Raw genomic sequence first — 26,680 nt, forward strand, 5'->3', positions numbered from 1 at the left:
TGAGGCGGTCAATGTGGACAATTTCACGTTCTCGGCGGTGGTGATCTGTTGACGGCGGGAGGAGCTCGATATGGTAATTAACCGGAAATTTTTTTTTTACGCGCACCATAGGGTCCCTGCTATCGACTCAAAAGCTTCGGCAACTGTCCTGAGATAGAAAGGGCACCCATAGCCACACCAACGAGTCGGGACTATAAGCAGGTGTCAGACTTGTGGAACCGGCGAGGTTGTTTTTCTGGTGGCACTGGCTTAGAGTTGTGATTTTACGTGCGATCTGACGACACTTTTCGTCACAGGCAACGGCTTAAGAAATATTTGTCAATTCGGAGATGTCAGGATGGTAAGGCGTCCATTGTGCAAGAAGGTTCCCGGCCATACAGAAGAAAATAAGGCAAGAAACCGGTATTCGCTTGAGTAGCAGAATTGTAGGCGTAGGCTATAAATGGTAGCACATGGTCCCAACTGGAGTCGGTGGAAGAAACATACATAGCCATCATGTCTCCGAGGGTCGGATTAAATCGCTCGGCCATTCCATTTGTCTGGGGACGGTAGGAAGACGTCTTACGATGAACAACATTGCACTCCTAGAGAAGGGTTTCTATGACATCAGACAAACATGCGTGACCATGATCACTCAGCAATTACTGCGGCGCACCGTGACGCAGGATGCGGCTCTCAATGATGAATCCAGCGCTGTCAAAGGCTATGGCAGCTGGTAAAGCAGCCGTTTCAGCATATCTGGCGAGGTGGTCGATGGCAACAGTTATCCACCAGTTGCCAGCGGAAAAGCAGGGAAGAGGCCCATAAAGGTCGTTTCCAACACGTGCGAATAACATGCGTGGACACGTTATAGGCTGCAGGGGAGCTGGAGGGTGCGGTGCATTACTGCGCCACTGACAGTTGATACAAGAGCGAGCATACTGGCGAACAAAATGATACATGCCCTGCCAGTAATCACGATATAGGCGAGTAAATGTTTTCAGGAATCCAGCATGTGCGCACTGTGGATCATCGTGATAGCTAGTGCAAACGACCAAGCGGAGATGTGGGGGAATAACGAGCAGCCATTTTCAGCCATCAGGGAGGTAATTTCGGTGGTAAAGCAGATTGTAACGTTTAGTAAAGTGATGGGCTTCACTTCGGAGAACTACAGAAAGGAGGCACTTTGACTTGTTGGCCAGAACGTTCGTGATTGAAGCAATCCAGGGATCCTTGCGCTGCTCACATGCCATATCCATGATTTCAAGGGTGCAAAGCGTGAGGCCGGTTACAGAGTGTGGTTCAAGGTCAGAGGTAACAGGGGAGCAGGATATAGCGTCTGCGTCGGAGTGCTTGCGACTACAGCGATAAAGGACACGAATGTCATAGTCTTGTAAACGCAGATCCCAGCGGGCGAGGCGGCTGGAAGGATTTTTGAGGGACGACAGTCAGCTCAGAGCATGGTAATGTTATGACATCGAATGGCAGACCATATAAGTAAAAGCGAACCTTAGTGATGGCCGAAACAACCGCGACATTCTTTTTCTGTTACTGTATAGTTGGTCTCTGCTTTGGTCAGGGCCCAACTGACGTAAGAAGCGACGTATACTCAGGGAAACCAGGATTACGCTGAGTGAGAACGGCACCGATACCGATGCCGCTGGCAACCGTGGGAAGTTCAGTAGGAGCGAAGGGGTCGAAATGGCGTAATGTCGGTGAGGAAGTCCGAAGTCGGCGCAGCGAAGTGAAAGTATTACCAAATTCAGGCGATCTGGCAGACAAGTCGGGGCTCCCAGCAAGAAGCTGGGTAAGGGGGCAATAATTTCGGCAAAATTTCTGACGAGGCGGCAGAAATACGAGCAAAGCCATACAAAGCTGCGCAGTTCTTTCAATGAGGTGGGCCAGGGAAATTGCGCCATTGCACGAAGCTTGGCTGAATCCGACAGGACTCCGTCCATGGACACGACGTGACCGTGTATGATCAGCTGTCGAGCACCAAACCGGCACTTCAAATTTAGCTGCAAGCCTGCGTCGCTCAGATGTCGAAGAACACTCTCGAGGCGAAGAAGAAGAGCTGCTTAGCCCTTCAAGAAGATGACATCATCATCTATGTAGCAGAGACATATCTGCCGTTTCAGCCCGCGGACGATGTTGGTCATCATGCGCTCAAATGTGGCTGGAGCGCTGCACAAACCGAAAGGCATGACTTAAAATTCATATATATGCTCTCAGGCATTATCAATGCGGTTTTCTGGTGGTCGGCTTCAACCATTGACACCTGCCAATAGCCAGAGCGGAGGCCAAGCGAAGAAAAGTATTTAGCTTCCTGCGCACAGTCCGTCATCGATGCGAGGGAGGGGATAAACGACCTTCCGAGTAATTTTGTTGAGCCGATGGTAGTCGACGCAGAACTTTACTAGCATTACGGTTGATGCCCACAGGCTGTGAGAAGGCTGGATCACTCCGCGTTCGAGCATGTCACTCACTTGGTCATCGATGACGCGGAGTTCAGCGACTGGGACTTGGTAGGAGCGCTGACGCAGTGCTACATGGAGGTCGGTGTCGATATGATGTCGAACCGCTGTTGTTCGCCCCAAGAAGTTTGGTGAGAGTCGAAGGAGGCGCTGAATCGTTGAAATAGGGTGACGCGAGCTTCCGATATGAACAAAAGAAAGCCGGTGGCATTGTGAGTGAAAACCCTAACTTTTTTCCTCGCAGGTGCCAGTTGGTAGATGTCACTGGCGAATACTGATTGGTCGGTGGGCTGTGTACTGTCACAAACCAAATGAAACGACAGGTGCTGCCAACTCGTGCTTCTCCTCCGAGATGAACTGGACCGATGAAGATCGAACTTTCTAGGATTATTAGTCAGGGAGTAAGAAACGCTGCTTATTCGGAAAACTTAAGCAACGTGCGCCGGATACAGACAGCCTGTTATTCTCGTAGTCTGCAGTTTGCCAACAACCTCTTCAGATCAGTAATTCTTACATCTAAAGTTGAAAATATGAAAAGATGAAAATTCAACACCAAATACTATGTTAAACCTTACTTCGTGTCTGCCTTCGCGTACCATAGCTTTGCCTTTACAAACGCACGCACGCACGCACTTACAGCACTGCTTACAGTCAACAGTACTATGCAGCTAATACAATAAAATCAATGTTGCAATGAAAGTAAATAAATGTCAGAACCGGACCGAAGGTAGCCGTAGAAACATGTTTTCAAGCATTATTTCTTTGGGCTCACCACGAAATTTTATTTCATGGGAGAAAGCTTTCGAACACTATCCTAACATGCATTAGTGGCTAACCAGTAGAATACCCTAGTTATAGGACTCCCTTTGTTTTTAATTCAGTTGTGTTTCAGAAGCATCAACTTCTAACTTGAAAAAGGTAGATATACAGGAGGAGGTCCCAAGGCATCAAACAAAACATTTTGTAATATACAAGTACGCATAACTGGAATATACGCAGAAATCTAAAAAGGGGCAGCTGGAGCGCAAAAGAAAAATGTTGCATAAAAATGGATTTAAGAATGATACCTAGCTGGGTAGTATGAGCTCCCGGTACATTTTGTACAAGCGCGCTCAAAACATTTATGTGCTAAAACAACGGGAGAAAAGCACTGCGTGTGGGATGACATGAGGAAATGTTTTTTTTTTTTTTTTTTGGGGGGGGGGGCAGAAAATTGAGGTTTACATTCTATGCCTTCGGGTAATGAATTCCACAATGCTATGGTAGACACTGTAGACGTTGCTTACCGTTATTGGTTTTAACTTTCGACTAAGCAAGCTTCTTACAACAAGAAAAGGTGTATAGTGTATTTGACGGCGTAAATAAAGGAGGAAAAAGGTTGCAAAGATACATTTCTGTAAAAAACATCGAAAAAAAAACATCCATACAGTAAACACGCATGGATGAAAGTGGAAGCACACCACGTTCTTTGAAAAAGGCGGCGTGGGTGACTGGCGGGAAAAAAATGTCATGATGTGCAATGTGCTTCCTTTCCGATATTAAACAGTGACGAAAGGTGACTACAGTATGAGCTGCCCCAAGATGCAATCCAGTAGTTGATATATCTATGAGTAAAAGCATAATGCAGAGTTAACAACGTTTGAGTGCTGAAATAGAATACAGTTTTGAGTAGAGCTTTTCTGCTGCAAGGAACCTCTCTGCATGAATCAGTTATGTGGTAAATGGATTATCAGTGCCGACAACAATGGCGAAAAAAACTCACTTGATCGCGACATGAGGTAGTTTAAGAGACAATATACAAGCATAGATAAGGCTTATGACGATTGAAAAAAAAAATGAAAACGTGCCTTATTATCGTTAATGGTCAAACAATTACTGCGGAACCAGTTTTCCAAGGATTCGAGATCAGTTTAGGGGATATAAGTAAATACATGGATGTCAGAGTACGGCGTCAAAATTGTTTGTCATGAGCATATAAAGGCCTAGTGGCATACACAAGGCATGAAAGCAGTTTATTGCAATAGATTAGTAAAGGTAAAAGCAACATGTTGGATACGGAGGTAATGGTGAGAGAAAAAGATCGATAGTTGGTAATGAAGTAATTTGTGACCTATTTTCTAGATGAATATCAGTTATCACGCCCGTAACTTTACTAATAAGCAATTAGGTCTGTAAATGAATGTCACCTCTCGAAGGCTGATTTAAGGTGGCCTTTGAACACCACCTCAAGCAGCGAAGATGACGCATATGATGACAGCAACGAGCAGGACTAGCCATAAATCTTTGCTAAGAAGAAAGTAGGCTTTTTGGAAGAAACGCTGGAACTGCCAGTTCTAGAAGTACCTCTCATCCCTCTCTCTTATCATCCTTGCGCAGCCATTCTCATCAGCCTCGGTCCTTTCTTGCTCTTCTCTGGCCCTTGGACTCATTGCGGGTGCCTGTGTAGCCATAGTCAACGTAGACCCTCTTCGACACCAGTTTGGACATAAGGACATCAACATGGGAAGGTGCACACAGATTGGTGACATCCAACTTCCGAATTCATAATGTCATCCCACCTAAAACAATTGATGAGATCATTACAGAGGATGAAAGAAATACGGTCCCTGAGAATGTTTGTTTCAAATATACAGTTCAGCGCAAAGTGCGTACACAGTAGGGTGGTCGTACAAAAACGTTCCTGACTTATACTCAAAAACAGACTTCCAAGAAGCGTTATGGTGGTATAAATTGTTACGGCATTAAAGAAGTTTACAAAGCTCCGCAGTGATTCCCAACATGCTGTCAGCTGTGCAAAGAGCATGACCTCTGGCGTGTAATGCAGCTGAAAGACTTTAATAATGAAATTCTTTGGCGCTGAATGCACGCAGGAATGCTGCAAGCTTAAGAGTACTATGAACGATAGATAAATAGCCAAATCGGTAATAAAGGCACCAGTATAAGGTGACAATCAGAAATATTATATCTATTACTTGAAGCATATCGCTTGAGGCTAAACGCGTACAATTTTGCAATTTTCAATTTAACAGCTTCGTGCGGTGCATTTGTAGGTACTGCAGTCATGCAGCCGTCTACAAGACTCTCTTCTTTTGCTATCTTTAGCCACAGAAAACAGCATGAGTTCTTTTTAAAGGACAAAGAGGACATGAATTTTCAGTTTCATGACGGTAGTTAAGCACATTTTCCAGCGGCTCATTGCTTAATACCAAAGAAATAATATTTATCCGGAACTCAGGATATATATTGCTCAGGCGTGAGGTCGTCACACGATTGAGAACGGTTATTGCTGGCCACATTTGGTAGCGATTCCTTGCGACTAAGTACATCGCTGTGACGTCATATACAATCACCAGCAATCCCTAGCACAATCCCTTGCAAAGGCGGCAATCTTTTATTCAGTACAATATTTATAATTGTCGATGATGCAAAGTTAAGCATATTATCAGAAACAAAAATAAGGAGGTCGCCTATGCTTCGCCTTTAGAGCAGATACGATAGCAAGTGCACTCATTGCCTCACTAATAATGCTCGCACCTCGGCATCCCGCCTTCGCTTAAACCATCCAGCTTCCTCGTACCGAACATTCTTTTCCGCCTTCTCAGCACCCATCTTACGTAATCTCCCTAGTCAATGACTACTACCATCCCGAGAAGACACATCTTAAAACGAAGTCCTCACATCCTCACACGTATACAGCATAATGTCAGAAGACGCTGCCGCATTAGTACCAGCTAAAGGTTGAATCACACGTGTCCAAACTCAGTGACACACACACTATATTATTAGTCTAAACCACGCTGCTTTCATTCACTACTCAGCAATCACTACTTGCTAAACAATAGTCAGTCAATCACACCATTACCCACTGCACTCAATCAACCAACGCTACATATATCATATACACTCTATACAAGGTATCCATCATTTCTCCACACACTTTTAGTCCTTGCTGAAGCGCCATGTTGGCAAAGACGAATCAGAAATTGCGTTCCGCTGAGCGCCGCACGCCTTCCGCCGGCGCCACCCAAATATTTCCGCCTTTTTTCACTCTGCCTTGAAAGCACCTTCTTAAACTGCGGTAAAACAATGGCTTTTCGGTTCAACGAACCCAGTACGCTTTGCGTAATACAGGTTGCTTCATGTACTTCAGGTCATTTTTCTTGAGAACTTTGTATAGTAGCGCTTCCAAAGTGGAACACTTGCACTGTGATTAGTAGGTTGACATCTTCGTTCTTTAGCGCCTCTGCGATGATGCAGCCTTTAATTCCTGCGAAGAAACAGCCTCATAAACAATTTAGACCAACAGTCGGTGACATATTGCCATTTGTCAAAGTTTTAGCACATGCAAGAAAGCTCTGTAGTTTCACAATCTAGTAAGCATTTAGTATATTTAGGGTTTGCATTCTCGCATGTTCCCTATCAGTGCACTCTCAGAAACCATATCACAGACACAAATGGACCCGTTATTAGCATAATATAACCTCTCCGCTGTCCACGACTCATTGCAAAAGCAGTTACAAATGTCCTTTCTGCATGTGTGCAGCGCAAGCCCAGGAGCCCGAGAGTTTGGATATATCACTTTTTGCCAAGCTATGCATGGTTGCCTACTTGCTGCAAATACAGCACAAACAAGGCATACTCTCCGGCCTTTTCATACATGAACTCTACATTTTCTAATTTTTAGCGCCGTGTGTAATATTCTCACATCATTAAATAAATAGCGACACAACTTTATTTATTTAAAACTTCACGTGCTATTAGCAATAGAATTTCTCAGACAATAAGATAGCACATAACATCACTAAGTTTACTTAATTCCGCGTTCAACGTAAAACTCACCGACAGCACGCGCACATTTTTTTCCTGTACGGTTTTGTGTATGCTCGACTTTTATGGGCTTCATTATGCCTACATTCAAGATGTAGTTTTTTAAATGCAGGCGCTGTGAAATTATCTGCGCAAATTTTTCAGTTGACCACTTTAACCCTCAATATAAACGCTTAGAGAAAATCATAAAGCATTTTGAAATATTTTCCACTCTCCTAAGGCAGCGCGCGTCACCATAGGACAATTATGGTCTCAGTACAATCCAGCAAAGTAGAGCGCCCACGGTGCAATTTTCTCATTGCGTACTAAGCTTGAAATCGGGTGGCGGCAGCTGAACAGGGTAACAGCTCTCGTGGTAAAAACAAAGTCTGCGAATCACACATGAACGAGGAATGTTTGTACGTACTCTCACTTCCTCACGAAGGTCCTCCAAGGCATCGCCCATGTTCCCTCGCAGGTACTCTTCTGCTTTCTACAGTGAAACAAGACCATTTGGCATCAAGATCGCTTGCTATGTTTCTGTCCTCAGTTCAGTTCAGTCGTTCAGTCGTGTACGACTCTTCGTGACCCTATGGACCATATCACGCCACGCTTTCCGGTCTCTCACTATCTTCCTAACATCACATAACTTCATCTGCAGCGCCTCGAGGATGCCATCTAACCATTGCGTTCGCTGCCTACCCCTTCTCCGGCTACCCTCAACCTTTCCCAACATCAAATCTTTCTCCAGCGACTCCTCTCTTCTCATCAGATGACCAAAGTAGCTGAGCTTTAACTTTAAAATTTGACCCTCCATTGAGCAGTCAGGGTTTATGGTCGACAATATCGACTGATTTGATCTTCTGGCCGTCCAAGGAACTCTCAAGAGTCTCCGCCAGCACCACAATTCAAACGCGTCAATTCTTCGGCGGTCAGCCTTCTTCACAGTCCAACTCTCGCATCCATACATCACAACTGGAAAGACCATAGCACGAGTTATACGGATCTTGGTTGGCAGTGTAATGTATCTGCTCTTTACTAGGCGGTCAAGGCTAACCATCGCTCTCTACATATATATATATATATATATATATATATATATATATATATATATATATATATATATATATATATATATATATATATATATATGTTTCTGTCCTACGCCGCAATAATTGCATTCTAAGCACTGTTTGACGCTGGTAGAGTACTGAGAGGGATTACATTAACAATTGCAAACTTCAATGAACATGAGTTCAGGGTTCAAGCACAGTCTCTTAGAATCACTACTAGGTTAAAAAAATAAACAGATAGCCTAAGGTGTTCTGTAGCCCTCCACTATAGCAATCTTCATTGCCCAAGACGCTTTGGGAGATTCAACTTCATACTTCAATAGCCTATATCTTGCTTTTCACGACACACCTAAGCATACGCCAAAGCCATTGCACTGGAGTACAAAGCTGTTCTCACTGACCACCTGTTCGCATTGTTTCACGACTGGTGGAGTCAGCTACCCCGACAATATCATTTTCTCAACTCCCAAAGCGAAGACGTTTAATTCCTCACTGTACCAGCTTCGTTCCACCATAAACCTAATCATTTACCTAAATTCGTTTATTACTTGTCCAACTGGATGATCTTAGCACTACGTTGGTAAAGATTTTTTTTCTTCTCAATCCACCACCCCGACTATGCAACATGCCTTAGCTAAATACAGGAAATACAAAATTAGTAACAACCCCACTAGGTCCTTTTGCTTTCAACAATTCCTGTTTGTTTGCGTTTTACAAGCGCCGATCACCTTAAACGAGCAGTAGAAGCAAGGACTGTACGTGAAACGTAGACATCGGCAGATTTAATAGCTTGCCAATAGTATACCAAGATGGCCTGAAATAACCATCAGCCCCCAACTAGTGCATTATTCTTCCTCTTTCTGGAGCCAAAGCTTTTTCAGGTGACTAATTTATGCCTACTAATGACCTTCAAATCTTTCCATTAAAATTCACAAGTGATTGTCGATCCTTCCTACTAAACAGCACACAATGGCGCGCTTTTTATTTCGATTTCGTTTTTAACACTACCGTTGTACACGTCTTGGCATAATGAAGTCATTAAAGAATGTTTACATGCAGGTATGGTTTAGCTTACCTGATGTACTTCTAAATCAGACACTCTTTTCTTCAAGGCAGCATTTTCCTCCTTCATTTCGTAGACGAGAAAAAAACAAAGTATTTAGATTAAAAAAATGTTCACCTGGAAATTACGTATGTATCAGCAGCGCGAACACAATCAGAGGAAAAGAAGAATAAGATAGGACAGAGCGCTGAACTTGCAACTTTATTAGAGGAAACTGAAACCCGCACCTATATGCACACCGAGAAGACACCCACCAGGGGGAATTATCACGGCGACGTGACCGTCAGGGCGCACGAGTGAACTGATAGAAACACACGTGTCCGGGACATCAAAAGATTACACGAGGAGCATCATGATGCTCCTCGTGTAATCTTTTGATGTCCCGGACACGTGTGTTTCTATCAGTTCACTCGTGCGCCCTGACGGTCACGTCGCCGTGATAATTCCCCCTGGTGGGTGTCTTCTCGGTGTGCATATAGGTGCGGGTTTCAGTTTCCTCTATGCTCCTCGTGTAATCTTTTGATGTCCCGGACACGTGTGTTTCTATCAGTTCACTCGTGCGCCCTGACGGTCACGTCGCCGTGATAATTCCCCCTGGTGGGTGTCTTCTCGGTGTGCATATAGGTGCGGGTTTCAGTTTCCTCTAATAAAGTTGCAAGTTCAGCGCTCTGTCCTATCTTATTCTTCTTTTCCTCTGATTGTGTTCGCGCTGCTGATACATATGGATCGTTACCAACTAGCCCGACAGATCGTGTTATAGAAATTACGCTCGGTTGAGAAAACTTAAAAAGAGTGGCCTCCCTTTACTTATAAAAGCTAGTGTGTTATTGGTCACCTAACATAGGCTCAGGTGTGAATTTGAGCGCCTTCTCAGAAATTCATAAACAGAAGTACACTCCTGGTTTGGCGGTGAAACCGCACAAAATTCGCCTTTAGTCAAAATCAAATTTTAATGAGTACTGCGGTGACAGTTTTATCCTATCGAAGTATTTTCAGAACGTTGGCAATATGGATCTTTTTTGCTTACCTGTAGATCTCGTAAGTCACCGATTCGTTCTTTGAGGGTGGCATTTTCTTTTGTCAACTCCTAGAAGGAAAGAAAAACTCTTTCTAGTCAACGTCTTCTAAGGTTACCAGTATATATCGCGTGTTTCAGCGAACAGCTGCATTAATTCCTTACAATAGTGACATAACAATGAACAGAAAATATTTCCAGGAACAAACTATCTGCTGCAGGGGCGCGATTAGCTGCAGAACGAATTATACAGGTTATTAACTAACATCAACGAATGAACTTTTGTACTTGAAAAATATGGCTGGTTAGTACCACTGAGGAGTTCGAAGTCTGGGACAAGATGCTATAAGTTTTTGAAACGAAGAAAGTCTCCTTTTTAAAAGCGTTATAGCGCAACAAAATCCAACAAAAAATACTATCAGTCTTATCTAACTATCCTTTAATGTTCACGTGAATTCCAACTGTGTCATGTCATCAGTATTAGTTTATTGTCTTATCTCGTTACAAACTACTAGACTGTGACTTACTATCACTGTCTTATCAGTAGCTACTTATCAGACCTTCCGACGACATATGATTACCAATAATGTTGACCTAATTCCTCCTTGGGGAACATTATGAGTCTTATCTAAGTATTCTATCTCAATATCATTAATAATCCTCTGTTAATTATCTGGCTATCATTAGCTTCGTTACCTCCTGTAAAAATCTCGTGGTCGCAAACTTAAGTCCTACCACCATGAGTCAAGAAATGCTTTCTCATTACTAACACTGCAGTATCCTTGGCAGGCCAATTTTTATTCCAGCTCAAACTAAGTTTAGAGTGCTCGGACGTCGTCCAAGCACACCATTATGCAATTATATAGGTGCACCTTGTAGGACACAATAATGATATAAATTTCCCCGTTTAAAAACTAAGGTATTATTAATATTTCTAGTCCAGTAGGTGCGATTACTTATGTGCATATGTTTGGCGAGCTTGTTTTGTGTCGTACAGGGAGGAATATTTTTTTTTTTTTTTTTTTTTTGCCAAGCCAGGGACCCCCGTCTTAAGTTGGCAGGCCTCTCTTACCTTGATTTCAGTTTGTTGACGGCAGAAGGCATCCGCAATAATATTGCAGTGAGAGACTTCTGAAACATGCTCTGCCATCGCAGATCGTGGCCCCTAGAATGCATTTATATCGCCTTTAGGATCGGTACTGATGTTTCTGAACATGCGCAAAATTTAGAGTTCTCCGCAGCTCTTTGTCACACTATTTGCGAAACACACGATAATAGATGTGCAGCTCCCCAAATGGACAAAACTAGTGGCGCCCTCTGTAAAAGTGGTTACCTAAAGATTTCGCGCTTATAAACAGCACACATAGGGTGCCCACCGTAATCCTCCTGAGCCTATCATATTTTTACACGCCCGCGGAGTGGACAGCGTAGCTATTCGACAAAGTTAATTATCGTGCTGTAAAGACACTACAACAGAAGGCTGAGATATCCCTGCACTTAACAGGTTAAGGTTCAGAGTCGTTTTACACTGATTCAGTGAACCAGTCACAGATGATTCCGGGTATTATTCTGCATCGACGTTCTCGCTTTGTGGCTTCTTGAACGTACAAAGATTATTTCCTTGATGAGGCAGTCGAAATAAGCAATTACTGTCAATCCATTGCGCAAGGTGTCGATGAGGGTTACAGCTTTTGGTATAGCCCGGAATCCCTGCCATGTCACTGGCAATTACAGTATTCCACGCGCAGCAATCATTACAATCCAATATGTGGCCATAACGAATGATTATTTAACACATGTCATCCCAAATAACATCTGCAAAATCCTGGGGCAAGACAGCGCGAGCAGGTGCGTCTGTCGCCCGTGTAGTACGTACAATGCATGTGACGCAGTGTATGGGGAGGAGATATTACTACTTAGGTGCGCCCTAAATAATTAGCTCACACGCGAACAATTTCAGATGCGTGAAAGGTTCTTTAATTCATTGCGTTGTGTAGGAAACCTATTAAGTAATTCATCTGCCTTCCTTCGTGTCCCCTTACGCAGGTGACACTTTTTCTTAGGTGAGCAGTAAGTTTTCTCGCAATATTGTTGCCATTCGATTACTTTTAGGCGATTCTTAATTTACAATACACACTTCTTTGGATTATCGTAGGTGCTATAGTAGGTTGTCTAGCGAGAGGCTTTCATAGCAGGTAGAAGCCAGACAATTTGATATCCAAACAAAGCCAAAACCTCGTTGAAACAAAGTTAAGAAACACTGCGCCAAGCTGGCCCGCAATGTAGAAGGCTGCCTCTTCTTCTTCGTATTTGCGCTATTTTTGCCCTGCGACAAATCAAACACAGAAAATGAAACGAAAGCGCTCGGCTTGGGATCCGAGGGATGGAGGTTCAATTCCAGGTGGAGGCAATGTTTATTAATTTATTGTTAACTCTCATTCTAAAACGCGTGACATTTCTGCTAACAACCTTCTGCTGACAGCCTTCTGTCGAGAACCTTTTCTCGATAACGATGAGGCATTAAAGTCTTTCGCCTTAAAACGCAACGTACCTATTCCGTCTCACATCCCACGTTAACCCACTTATCTAAACAAAGGCGAATATGAAGGTGAACTTTGCCCTTCGAAGTTAGCAACAACAAACCGAAAATTTATGTCAACTTAACATAAGCTGAAGTTCCAAAATATTGAGGTCATAGAACAGAGCATGTTACTTATCTATTGTATTGGACCTTACCTCATAATCACAGCCTAGTAGCTTATATGGGCAAAATAATGGCATTCTCGGACACATGGGGTAGTGATCTCGCTCAAGCTGAAATAAAACCAAGAGAAAAATGTTACATTCACAGTTTGTTCATTAACCTGCAATATGCTTATGACAAAACCAAAAACAAATTAAACTACTATCCCAGTGAAAGAGCTCGTTCAGCTTTTTGAATAATCGTGAAAGAAAGGGAGAAATTGCTCAAATAAAAAACTGTCTTGTCACGCATTGAGGCCAATAATATTCGAAATTCAAAGACATTTCTTTTCGCAAGCATACCACAGTTAATGCGCTTAAGATGTAGTTGGAGCTACAATGACAACTTAAAGGGCAATAGTGTCGCATATCCGGCAAAATGCACCAGGACATAGCTGTTCTGGATGGTAAACATCTCCTTCAGAATGGAATGCCAGGCAGGCCTGTTCTGAAGTTTTCTCCTTGAACAAAAGTACGGCACAGACAATTAGGCCAGCTTATGAGTATGAGGTCGAAGGCAATATGCTCCTCCAGCAAGTGAAGTGTCTTAAAGCGAGGTTTCCAAATGTAATGTTTTTTTTTTTTCGGTTGAAATTGTATTCGGTGTGTGTTTTTGCGTATTATACTTGCATGGTTCGCGCTGTGTTATAAGTCGTAATCGCTGAAACTTCAGTTTGAAGGCATACAGTTGCAGGAGTATAAGTCATTGGTTTGAATTCCTGTCATAAGCTAGTCTTTAATTTCACTAGCAGATGCGTACTATATGCCCCAAAATCGCATGACACTATCAGAAGGCTGTAGATGAATTGTTTCGTGAAATTTTTATACGAATGCCGAGAAGGCATACGGTGGAAGTTTCAATACCTGTCGCGAGCTAGAAGCCAACATGAATAGCAGATATTTGTTTTATGCGACCTCAAGTCATATGATGACACAGCCATAAATGATTGGTTACATCAAGCCCGTAGAACAAAGCTTACGACCGATAGAGGCCCTCTAGTGGAAAGTATGTACAGATAATCGATAAGCACAGCATTGCTTGTAATCGAAGTTCTCTCGGTCGCGGATTGGTCTGTGTCATTAAACTATGACGTCAAATGTTTTGTGTCGTATGAACGCGCATTCTTCGTTTTCTATTTCAGGCACAACTCCAAAGGCGGGTTTTTGTTTTTGTTGTATTAAGACGTATAGTTCATACGCACTAAAACGGCATCATTGCTTGGGGACATTTGAAGCATTTCTGTCAAATGGTAGCGCTGCACTGCGCCCCTCGCGGTAATGACACTACCGATTCACTACGCGAGTTAACAGCAAAATATCGCCCTGGGAGATCGAATATTTCTTCTATCTTGCAGATAACGTCACAGAGTTACCTAGACGCAGTGTAGCAGTATTCAAAAGAGTAACTAATTTTAAAAACAAGTATACGCTATTCGTGCACGGTGCATGTGTCAGTGAGTAAAAATCTTGGATTCATGCATACGCCCAGTCCGCGTGCAACCAGCGTACAGAAAATCAGTTTCGGCCATTTGTTTTCCTTTTTTTTTTTTTACATTTCAAACTTTATAAATGCCCCAGTGTTTCAGCACATGGCACACTGGTCAGTCGGAAGACTGGCTTATTATCCGAGAAAATGAACCCTTTCTATAGGTAAAACCAAATCCGGAAGAATTATTTCTTTCCAGTGGGATTATTTCAACTACACTTTTAAGCAAGTAATAACGCAAGCAAAGTTTTTGACGACTCCTAAGCAGGAACCACAAAGGGAGCTGATTGAGAGTTGTCACACTGTGAAGGCATGGGATTGGTGAGTGAGTACGCCTTCGATTTTATTGCACCAAAAATAAATGATTTCCTGGCGCATACCTAAATGTTAATTTTCCACGATCGTGCACACGTTTATAATAGTGCAGCTTCGTTTACATCGGGATCATGGAATTTCCACCGTTTTTCTTTGTTCTTTGTTTTCAGTCTATTTTAGGTCGCTTTCCCTTGTACGACTTTTTGAACACGTTTGCCTTTGGTATTTGCTTGCTTTCGCTATTTTTTATTATCCTTTGCAGCGAGTGTATAAACCGTTATCTGTTTTCAAATACTGGCTTTTACTCTGCTTTGCAGTTATTAGCATTTTCTTGATCTCGCATTCTATGTCTTTTATTGTTTGAATGATGAAGCTATTTCGCTTACCCGTTGTTAACCGCACTGCTGAAAAACTTACGTTACTTCCTTTATTACCTTTCTTGTCCAGTTTCTTTTTCCCGCGTTCTGATCATCGTGATCAGTCGAACAATACCCACTGCAGGGCAAAGGCCACTTTCATAACCCTTGAATTAACCCGGTCCGGTCCAAGCTGCATGCACTTACCACTGCGAACTTCTTAACCTCCTCCGCCCACCTAACTACTGCCACCCCATGCGACGCTTTCCTTCCCTTGGAATCAAATTTGTTAGTGTAAGTGACCATCCGTTATCTATTCGTACTACACGTCCTGCACATGGCCATTTCTTCTTGATTTCTACTAGCATGTATTAACTAAAATGCGCCGGTTTGCTGCACGATGTCGGTGCACGTAAAAGAACCCTGGTGGTCAACATTTCCGCAGTCCTTCACTAAAGCGGCTGCCATAGCCTTAGTCGCTTTGAGACGTTAAACCCTACAAACTAATGTCATTAACGCGAGTTATTTTTCTTACCCACTCCATACGCCTCCTGCCTCTTAACGCTACATCAAACATTTTCCATTTCAAGGCGCTCTGCATTGAACTCAATTAAAGTAGAACCTGTTTTGTTACGGTTCATATTTCTGCTCCATAGGGAGTGCCGCTAAGATATAGCCGTTGTATAGTTGCCTTTTGAGGGATACTGGTATCCTGCTGATCATGATCTGCGAGTACTTGCCAAATGCGCTCCCCAGTCTGATTTTGCTAGTTCCTTTTCGTGGTCCGGATCTTCTCGTATTACCCACACTGACTCTACATATTCCCTTAGCAGTTCCAGAGCCTCACCACCTAATGTAAACTGCTGCTCCTTTCCGAGGCTGTTGAAGAGAACCTAAATGTTCTGCTTATTATTTTAAGGCCTACCTTTCTGCTTCGTCTGTCCAGATCACCAATCATCCTTAACAGTTCGTATTCTCAATTACTTAAAAACGCAATGACATCAACGAAATCCAGATTGGCAAAGTATTTTGCATCGAGTCTTATCTCTAACTTGGAGTGTTTTCATAACGTTATGCACACATCGTGAGAGACGACCGTTATGTTACTTCTTTCAGCTTGCTTTGTTGACATGAACTGCTGGGACATGCTGCAGTTTTGTTTTGGTATCATTGGCTCTCTGACTGTCAATATGGTTTAGGAATCTGCCTTATTGTGTACAGGGATCGCTTATGAGAGATGTTAGCCAGCCTTCTTCCTTTCTTGTGCGCTTACTTGCTTACACCTTGTTTTACGCTCAAGCTTACTTTTTCATCTGGGGATGAAATTATCTGTAACCACTTCATATGCATCGCTTAAAGTGTTTATTATCACACGAGTTATTATAGTAACAGATGTTATTGTTTTGACACATAATTATAAATATAAGTCTTGTTAAATTGTTGCAGTAATGCTGCTGGCATCTTTACCGCAGTACGTTAATGTTAGCTTTAAACATTCGCACTTTTGCCGAGCAGGCCGTAACGATCTATCGGTGTAGAATGACGTCAGAGAAGAATGATGTAAGGCCAGACAAACAACGTGCGTTGCTCTCAAATGGCATTCGAGTTGACTGGATTGCAGTTTAACAACCTACATTGGACACCCAGCAGACGCCGACAAACGTACGCAACGCCTCAAACAGCCAGTCTTTCGACCGCGGTAATACCCATATGTGCGTGCACATTCTAAACGCTTTTCAATGTTTGAAAATTTCCTTAACACTTAACCGTTCACTCGCTCACAATGATAAGAACAAACATGGCGTCGTAGATGAAGAACATGCCGCCGCTTTAAGGTTGGTCTTTCTTTCACATTGCAAATGGCATATCACAGGATCGTATTGATAAAGGGTAATACAAACGAGAGTCAGGAGAGTGTTTCTCATTAGTAACTATGGGAGAAGCCTTATAATCTACATGGTCCAAAGATTATAAAAGCTCTTGATCCTAAAGGAAAAAGAAAATTAGTTCTTGTTTAGCTCTGGCGGCAGGCTGATGCTGATAGCACCCTCCCATATGAAAGGAGCCACCCCAGTTGGCAGCTCCTGCCCGTGGCATAGAGGTAACGAGAATTTAATGTCATGGCAAGCCGATTTTTTTATGACGAGACCGTAGCTAAGCCTCTTCACGGCGGCCACCCGAAGTCTCGCTTTTGCTGTCAGAGTACGTGTTACTTTAGAAGCAAAAACTAATTTGACTTGATCACGCTCATTAACATGACGCGGTGGCTCAGTCGCTAGAGCCCTCGAACCCAAAACCGTAACGGCCGGGTGTGAACTGGCTAACGGAGCTCGCACTTCTATGAAGGCAAAATGCAAGGCGCCCGTTTACTCTGCTATATCAGTGCGCGGTGTAATACCTCAAGCGATAGAAATTATCTACAGCCCTTCATAACGACGTCCAACATAGCCAGAATTGCTTGACGTGTTGAACCCTCTAAACCAAATCAAACCTGAGTTATTTCATTCGATTTAAAATTTCATTTTAGCTCATAAAAGTTTTCTTTTAAGGAATGAGCGCGGGGGGGGGGGGGGGATCAAATATAAATACAATGTCCTTAAAAAGAGTTTCTTTTGAATATATTCAAACCCGTAAAACACCTCTTCACAACCTTAACGCTTCGAAATTATTTTTAAGTTCATCTCAAAGTAAGCCAGTAAACCTAAAAATGAATTAAAAATAGATATTTCTGGTTTAAAACGTTCTGCTTTAATGAACTTGGATCCTCAAAGCAAAACGAACTATGGGTCAGTGCTGTAGAAGAAAGCATCACCGATACATTTCACAATTGATAGTATCATTTGGTTACCAACAACAATGGGTCTCTACAAATGCAGACCTGCTCTTTGTGCCTGGTTGATAGCAATCGAAGCCACGAAACTGCGTTTAAAGATGAATTGTAACTACAACGCCATATCAAAATTCACACAGCAAGTTCAATCTGATGTATAATGTGCTGGATTCAAACAGGCGTGAATGTGCAAAGGGCACACACTAAAGACCAAAGCTAACGCAATTGCCGCAAAATGTGAAATTTGAACACGTTACCTGTAAGTAAGTTGTGAACTGCTTTCGGCAGTGTTCGCAGGCGCCTGGACGCTGAGGGCAGTTGGTTTCATGTGCCTAATGATGGAAAAGATATCACACCATGAGGGACAGCAGGGTAAGACATCGAGAGTTGTGCAGATATTTCTTTCAATAACAAAAGTGACATTGCAATCTATTGTAGTTTCTATATTTACTATCTCTAACAGGCTACTCACAGCACTATGAATCATAATTTTGCGAGCTATATTGATAGCATAAAATCAAAGGTATACGAACCCACTGTTGCGCTAACTTCGTTGCCGTAGTGGGCTTTAAGGATGTGGTGGTAAGGTAAGGTTTAAGGTAAGGTTATTCGCAGAGCGCTATACTGAAGGACCCTACTTAAAGGCATTGAATAATGTGGTAGTATCACCAGTTGCCTAATTGTGCTGGTACAAATTACCGCAGAGGCATAGTTTAGTAAGCCTGCTTCTGAGACGAAGTCTGGTAGAATGATCGCTTCAGCAGGTACGCTTGCCAAAGAAAATACACATCTAAGTTTAGCTGCTGGTTTAAAAACAGAGACTTGCACAGAACATTCGGCGTCAGCATACAGACGATGAAGATTGCGCAACTTGATTAAATGCCAACAGATCAAAGACCCTGAACGCCGCATTGTTCAAAGAGGCATCTGGTTTGTTACCTAACATTTTCAAATTTATAAAATTTATCTAAACTGCGCTCCACAGTTCCTGTCAAATAAAAATGCAGAATTTGTTGAATGCTGTTTTGATTAATTTTTGGATAGTTGCGCCCGGCAGCAAGCGTTCAAGCATTATTCTCAACGTTAGGGGAGTAGAAAATTAAATCATTATAGTCATAATGAGGCGTAATAGTTATATTACAATAGTAGTGTAACGTTTATCGTTGGTTTCAGCTGAACAGGCATTCTACGTGGTTGGAAATATCCTTTCTTCTAATATGTGCAGGCAGATGGAAAAGAAAAATGACATGCACATATATATATATATATATATATATATATATATATATATATATATATATATATATATATATATATATATATATATATACCCTGCAGTGGCCACAGGACTGGAGGAGGTCAGTTTACATCCCCATTCCAAAGAAAGGCAGTGCCAAAGATTGTTCCAACTACCGCACGATCGCGCTTATTTCGCATGCTAGCAAGGCGATGTTAAAAATCCTGCAAGGTAGGCTGCAGCAGTATGTGGATCGGGAGCTTCCGGACATGCAAGCTGGGTTTCGCAAGGGCAGAGGAACTAGAGACCAAGTTGCCAACCTTCGCTGGATCATGGAAAAAGCAAGAGAGTTCCAGAAACCCATCTACTTCTGCTTTATTGATTATGCGAAAGCATTTGACTGCGTAGATCACAGCAGATTGTGGCGAGCTCTCCAAGAGATGGGAGTTCCAATTCACCTCATCTGTCTCCTCAGGAACCTGTATGAAGGGCAAGAGGCCACAGTCAGAACTGGGCATGGTCTTACTGATTGGTTTCCGATTGAGAAAGGAGTGAGGCAAGGCCGCATACTGTCGTCCTGCCTATTTAACCTATATGCAGAGTGCATCATGAGGAAGGCCGGTCTGGACGAGTCTTCAGCTGGAGTGAAGATTGCTGGAAAACGTATCAACAACCTTAGATATGCGGATGATACCACTTTAATGGCAGAAAGTGAAGCGGAACTCAAGAGACTTCTGATGCGCGTACAAGAGAGTGAGAAGTTTGGGCTTAAACTGAACATTAAAAAGACAAAGATCATGGCGTCTTGCCCTATCAATTCCTGGAGCATCAAGGGACAAGAAGTGGAAGCTGTGACAGATTTTCTCTTCTTGGGCTCCAAGATTACCTCGGAAGGAGACTGCAGCCATGAAATTAGGAGACGCCTGCTTCTGGGAAAGAGAGCAATGGTTAGCCTTGACCGCCTAGTAAAGAGCAGAGAGATTAGTCTGCCAACCAAGATCCGTATAATTCGTGCTATGGTCTTTCCAGTTGTGATGTATGGATGCGAGAGTTGGACTGTGAAAAAGGCTGACCGCCGAAGAATTGACGCGTTTGAATTGTGGTGCTGGCGAAGACTCTTGAGAGTTCCTTGGACTGCCAGAAGATCAAATCGGTCAATATTGTCGGCCATAAACGCTGACTGCTCATTGGAGGGTCAAATTCTAAAGTTAAAGCTCAGCTACTTTGGTCATCTGATGAGAAGAGAGGAGTCGCTGGAGAAAGATTTGATGTTGGGAAAGGTTGAGGGTCGCCGGAGAAGGGGTAGGCAGCGAACGCGATGGTTAGATGGCCTCCTCGAGGCATCGCAGATGAAGTTATGTGATGTTAGGAAGATAGTGAGAGACCGGAAAGCGTGGCGTGACATGGTCCATAGGGTCACGAAGAGTCGGACACGACTGAACGACTGAACTGAACTGATATATATATATATATATATATATATATATATATATATATGTGTGTGTGTGTGTGTGTGTGTGTGTAGTTGATACTAGATAATCAAGTTGATCTCTTCACTCACAGCCAGTGGAAGCCATTGCAATTTTTGAGAGATGCATATATGAAAACAGAGTTTAGAGTTTTTCTTTTTTTAGATTTAAATAGCAAGATATGAAATAAATTTTTTGGTGTGGTTCAAGTACATTTACTTTAGAGCATGAATGTATTGATGGACAAGTTGCAGGACTTTATGTGCGGATTTCAATCATTTGTTTATTCACCTAAGAATGATTATAAATGCACGAATTATGTTTTCCTTACAGTCTATTATCGTAAATGTTTTGGCAATGCCACTCGCTAACAAGCAGATAATAATTCACAACACTGCTGTCTTGTTTTTGTGGTACTATCGATGGATAGAGTCGTTGCTCTTCATCTCACATGGTGTGGAGATGTCAATCTAGTCCCCATAATAAAATCGATTGCACTCCCGATTGTACTCTCGACTGCGATACTATCAATAATGCTAGCAAAAATCCTATCAAAATTAATGTAATCAGATCTTCATTGATCCTACAAATATTTTCCATAAACTACCATTAAACCATCACTATAATTACGTCAGCTTGCCGATATTTTTTCATCAATATCGCTCTATATTCGTTTCTACAAATACTTTTGAGGGCTCACACACGAAACAGTTGATCAAAATTGTTATTTTGCAATACCACTAACTATGGTAAAGAAAGCGAGCTTGGTGTTATATTTTTTGAGAATGATTGCGCTGCTATGTCGATAAAAGGATATGAACACTCAAGTGCTTCTTTATAGGCCCATCATAGGACCTCATAGGCTCATCGGCAAGTAGCGACGAAGCAGTAAAAGGGCTGCAAATGCAGAAAAATAATGCAGATGCAAAACACGCAGATTGTCATAAACATCAAAGGTAATCTTCTATGTCATCGCGCTTTACAAAAATAGTAATTACAGTTGGCAGCAACAATCAAGCATGCAATGGTAAAAAAAAAAAAAAAGTTTAAACGTTGGCTTAATGCTGCAGCCCTTAAAAGAGGATTGTTAATGTGAGGTCAAGCTTCACATTATCGAACAAACGTATAATCTGCAAGATATATGTGGCGAACGGAATACCTCTAGGTACGCACCAAGCACCAAAATATAACTTTTTCGTCGCGAATTCCTGGGACTTTCTGTCCTGTAGTAGAGTAATTGGTTTACGGAAAGTGAACTCTAGACAATTTCTCTGCGCCACTTTGAGACGAGGACTGAATCTTTAGAGGAGAAAGCTTTATTAAAATTCGAGCTTTGCAGGCTTGCCTTTCGCCAATTATTGACCAGTTAATAATTGAATGAGCGGTAATATTGCTTGCTCACTCTAACACCCATCAGATATTTTATCAACTGGTATGAGGTATGTCCCCCTCGCAAGAACTTCACCTTGAAATGCTCGAAGGTTCGCATTTGCATTTTGTGCAATGCAAACATCATTTAGGATAAAGAAGAGCGGTATTCGGAGGCCTCGGAATGCACCTCTCGGTAATAGCTACTAGCAGACAATCATTTATTTGAACCTAATTTGTTTAAAATTTCATTTGATTATTTGTGTATTTTTATTTATTTTCAAGATTTATTTCAATACTGATGTCTCAAGAGTCCTCTCTATTATAGATAGTCCAGCCATTTTCATTTCATCTTTGGAATGCTGTGCTTCCTATGAAATCTTACTATTATATGACCTAAGCCTTATGCATTATTTCTTTTGCAGCAGATGGCATAGAAAAGCAGCAGCCATTTTGTTTCTATTGCATTTTGCTTCTTGGTAACATTTTATGCGAGAAATAAAAGGAGCAGCCTGGTAAGTTGTGCGAACTAGATATCTATTTTATAGATCACGGTGCTCTAATATTTCATTCGTAATGAGCAATTATGAATCCTTAAAGTCACTGCAAGGCTATTGAACAAAATTATTTTTTAACAGTATTTCATCAGGCTATTTCATAAGGAATATTTAGTTTTTCATGCACAAGAGCAATCAACGCAAACATAAATTCTAGCCTGCTCAAATAATAATGAGTGAAGATGGTTAGAGATTAAATTCTGGGAACCATCATCATATCTCTATACTTTATTTATTCAGTCAGGGGGCTGAGACTCCTTTCTTTCCAAGTGGATGAAAGAAACGACCTGAAGAAACTAGCGCTATCTTTTTGCTTTTGTTTTTCAGTATAATGTTCTTGATTTAGGAATGATTTGGGAAGTCTGAGCAAAATTTGGCTGTTTTTTCAACAGCTGCTAGGTTAAGTGGTTCTTGTAAAAACGTGCTATCGTTGAAGATGGGTAATGCTTCAAAGCATAAATAAACTACGCACCGTTTTCATACAGGCTTCGACGTCGTCCCTGCAAAACACGCACTGGAGGATCCTGTTTGGACACTCGTTCAGTATGTGGGCTGTGTGAGCCTTTTTATTTAGGGCCGTTCCACACAGCCCGCAGGGCATTTTTCCTGTGTATTCACAGCGCTCGTAGTGCCTCTGCGAAACGGAGGCACGCAATAAAATATGATATATTTAAATCAATCAATCACCGAATCAGTTAATCGTCTAACCAACCAAACAGGAAGACAACTAGTCATCTGTAACTGCAACCGTTGCATAAGTTTTTCTATAAGGTGTAAATACAAACGTATAGAAAACATATTGTATTGAACCTTCAACCAGAGAGCTGGAGCTTTACGAGATGAAGGAGGTTCTAATTAGGGCAGCCTCACTCACTTTGTTAGGCACTAGGCACATTTAGCCACAGTTGGCACCTTTTAATTAAGCATGAAGTGGAGCAGTTAAAGCAAATGATATGCTTGATAATCAATCCTGATACCGTACATTTAGACTATAGTAGTGTATCTAGCCTCTTCAAGGTCGCAAATCCTACATTTGGTAGGGGACCACCGCGGTGCGTCTGTCAGAAAAAAAACGGTATATGTTAAACGCAGACGTCAATATTGTGATTTTCGCTGTGTGCAGCCTTTTTAAAAACGATGTTTACAATGCCTATTACACACCGTTCAGATCCGAAGACTTCTGCCCACATTAATTGTAAATATTTTTGTTTTGATTTTGTGGGCAGTCATCAATATGTTGCAATGCACAGCTAAGATTGCAGTCAGGAAATTGAGTAAGCATATCATCAACTCACCAAAACTTGTTGGAAAGTTGCATTATAAGGACATTTCAATTTTTTATTTGGACAACAAGCTCTCATTTGTTGTAGCATTGCCCATTCTTCCGCATTATCCTTCATCTGAAATAAAAAATAAATATCCTCAAAATTTGTAGATGGCGCTATTAGGTCATTTTTTCGGTTCCTCATTTCGGCACTTGGGTGGCATCGAGAACTGTTTAGTTCATTCGTAAGCAATAAAAACAACAGGTTTGTAGATACCTTTGTTTTACTCTTGTAGCTCTGATTACACTGAAAACAATTTATATTCTTCATTTTTCTTTGAAAAAATTGTCCTTTGCTAACCTTGAGCTGTTTTTAATGGTTGCAGCTTCACAAAGGTGCAAACAAAAATAAAAAAAAAATCTATTGAATTGTACTGCAAGATGCATACAATTTGGTTTATATATATTAAACTGTTCGCAATAAGAAAAGAAACCTAATATATGCATTATCACCAATGGAAAGGCTTACCGAGGATCGGTCACCCTGCCAGCCGCATATCAAGCATGTGAAGCGGTTGGCACTGTCTGTTTGCATAAGGCTGCACTCTTGGCAGAAGGAATGGCCTTTGCCGTCCTTGGTTCCCTTGGGTGTTATGGCGTCGCAGGCTGAGCAAATCAGTTCCACGCGAAGCTGCGTGGGGAAAGGAACTGTAATTCCATTTGGGAAGTCTTGGTGGTCTTTCAGCTCGTAGCAAGGAATCCGTTCCATCTTGAATACCGTGCTTAAGATGGTGCCAGCGAACTTCTCATCACCGACGTGATCTGCGTATAGTGCAGTGAAAGCAAAACAAATGCGTGAAAGGCCAAACTTAACTTTGGAGTAGAAGTTACTGAAACCCTTTTTATCAACTGCAAATCTTCCTCGCCTTAAGAGGCCCCCGCAAGAGACTTCCGAAACGTGGTCGGCGAAATAGACTGAGTTAGGTTGCGAAAAGGCATCTTTGATTTTGACTAATGTCGCCATGGGAAGGTGAGTATATTAAAAAAAGGCAAGGTGAAAGTGACGTATTCTACTACGTTTCGTTTTACGTACCTTCTCGCTTAAAAGTCCACACAGTGAATATTGGTTTCCAAGGTTAGCCGACTACGCGGCCTGGAGTAGGTTACGGATAAAATATTAGCAACAGTTTGAAAAAGAAAACGTCCCTGTGACCATGGTCCCTTCTTCGAACCATTTTTCGCAGGATGACGTCCTTCACAGCAGTTGGTAAACTTACCTTGCAGTCGCTAACTCAATGTTGCATGATCGTGTTGTGATGACGCCGTTTTGTTTTTCAGGCCCACTGTTATTGACAACTGAATTTTGTCCTACAGGATACAGCTCTACCTCTAACTACTTTTACTTTGTAATGGATACTGCTCTCGATAGTTAAGCCATGCGGCTAGCATTCCACTGCGCTCTAGCTGCTTACAGTCGCTTATCATGACCTTATATGTCAAAGCGAAGGTGGGCGCAGTGCACAGCCGACGAAGTAGAGGATGAGTTGGTTGGACGGTGAGGGGTAGATTGCGCAGCACAAGATCATATTTTCAGGATTCGTATTTACCCTTTTTTCACAACTTTAATTCCCACTTCCTCCTTTGTGCGCTTACTTCTCTTAAAATCATTAAATATCGCTTATTTGGAAACTGTCAAAGCGTTATAAAGCTACCTACTCCATTTTCCTAAGATATCTGCTGTTCTGAAACACACTGCGATCACACAATATGCGACGATGGGTCACTTAACACAGTCTGCGAATCGGTCTCCAACTGCAGATTTGTCTATTTGGTTTAGTTTGGTTTAAGAAGTTTAACGTCCATAAGCGACTCAGGCTTTAAGAGACATCGTAGTGGAGGACTCCTGGAAATTTTGATCTCCTGAGGGTCTTTAATGTGCCTTGTCATAGAACAGCACATAGGTTCCTTGCTTTTCGCCTCCACCAGAGACGGCCGCCGAAGCCGGCATTCAATCCCACACCCTTTGGCATGGCAGTCGAGCGCCACAACTACTGCACCCTCGCTGCGAAAGAATTGTCTGAGTGAATCATTACGAGTACACACAAATTTTGTGCGAATTCTTCTGAAAAAAAAACAATCGCTTATCCTTAATTTGCCGTCTCACACTTAACAACTTTTATTTTCTAAATAAAAGAAACTTGGTAAAGTTTTCTTGCGGAATGTTGACCCCTACGGATGGCGACAAAATGTTAAAGAATTTCAGGCATCACAGCGTGTTTACGGAAATGCAGATTTGCATCAATCGTGGCCAGTTCGTCGTTTCTCATGCCATTATTTTATGCTGCTCAAATGGGGCAACTATAGCCGACCGTAGAGAAAACCGGCATTTTTCCACTTAAGAGATTAAGGAAAAATGAAAGGAAACGTGCGGAGTTCGGCGAAAACTTCGAAGCGATTTGCCTGAAACACTGAATAAGTGCTCCACACAAGGCTTCACAGCTTTCAGCAAAGCGGTAATGCCTATGCCCTCTCCTCCCAGCATGATGCTATTCTATATTTAAACTAATCTGGTGCAGATTACATTGAGATACGGATACCTCTACGCACAGAGCTGCAGAGAACGACGATTTCGGAATTGCTATTTTC

General features: G+C 42.1%; 1 protein-coding gene across 4 annotated transcripts in view; it reads right to left on the bottom strand.

The window, feature by feature from the left end:
• Positions 1-4,444: 4,444 nt before the first annotated feature.
• The window catches only part of LOC146172925 (TNF receptor-associated factor 6-like), a 28,991-nt gene continuing 6,755 nt past the window's right edge, over positions 4,445-26,680 (bottom strand). For 2 of the 4 annotated variants that reach the window (XM_084584120.1, XM_084584119.1), the window contains 10 exons: positions 24,564-24,856; positions 24,066-24,170; positions 23,243-23,404; positions 18,397-18,471; positions 13,147-13,224; positions 11,483-11,575; positions 10,423-10,482; positions 9,408-9,458; positions 7,687-7,752; positions 4,445-6,720 (listed from right to left, as the gene is read on the bottom strand). In XM_084584120.1, coding sequence (XP_084440246.1) covers positions 6,688-6,720; positions 7,687-7,752; positions 9,408-9,458; positions 10,423-10,482; positions 11,483-11,575; positions 13,147-13,224; positions 18,397-18,471; positions 23,243-23,404; positions 24,066-24,170; positions 24,564-24,803 — 963 coding nt within the window. In that variant the 5' untranslated portion in view covers positions 24,804-24,856 and the 3' untranslated portion in view covers positions 4,445-6,687. The remainder of the gene's footprint in view (positions 6,721-7,686; positions 7,753-9,407; positions 9,459-10,422; positions 10,483-11,482; positions 11,576-13,146; positions 13,225-18,396; positions 18,472-23,242; positions 23,405-24,065; positions 24,171-24,563; positions 24,857-26,680) is intronic. The other 2 variants (XM_084584122.1, XM_084584121.1) reach the window with 2 other exon arrangements.

Source organism: Amblyomma maculatum, chromosome 11, assembly GCF_055883805.1.
Source record: "Amblyomma maculatum isolate TAMU_Amacu chromosome 11, ASM5588380v1, whole genome shotgun sequence".
Taxonomy (NCBI): Eukaryota; Metazoa; Arthropoda; class Arachnida; order Ixodida; family Ixodidae; genus Amblyomma; species Amblyomma maculatum.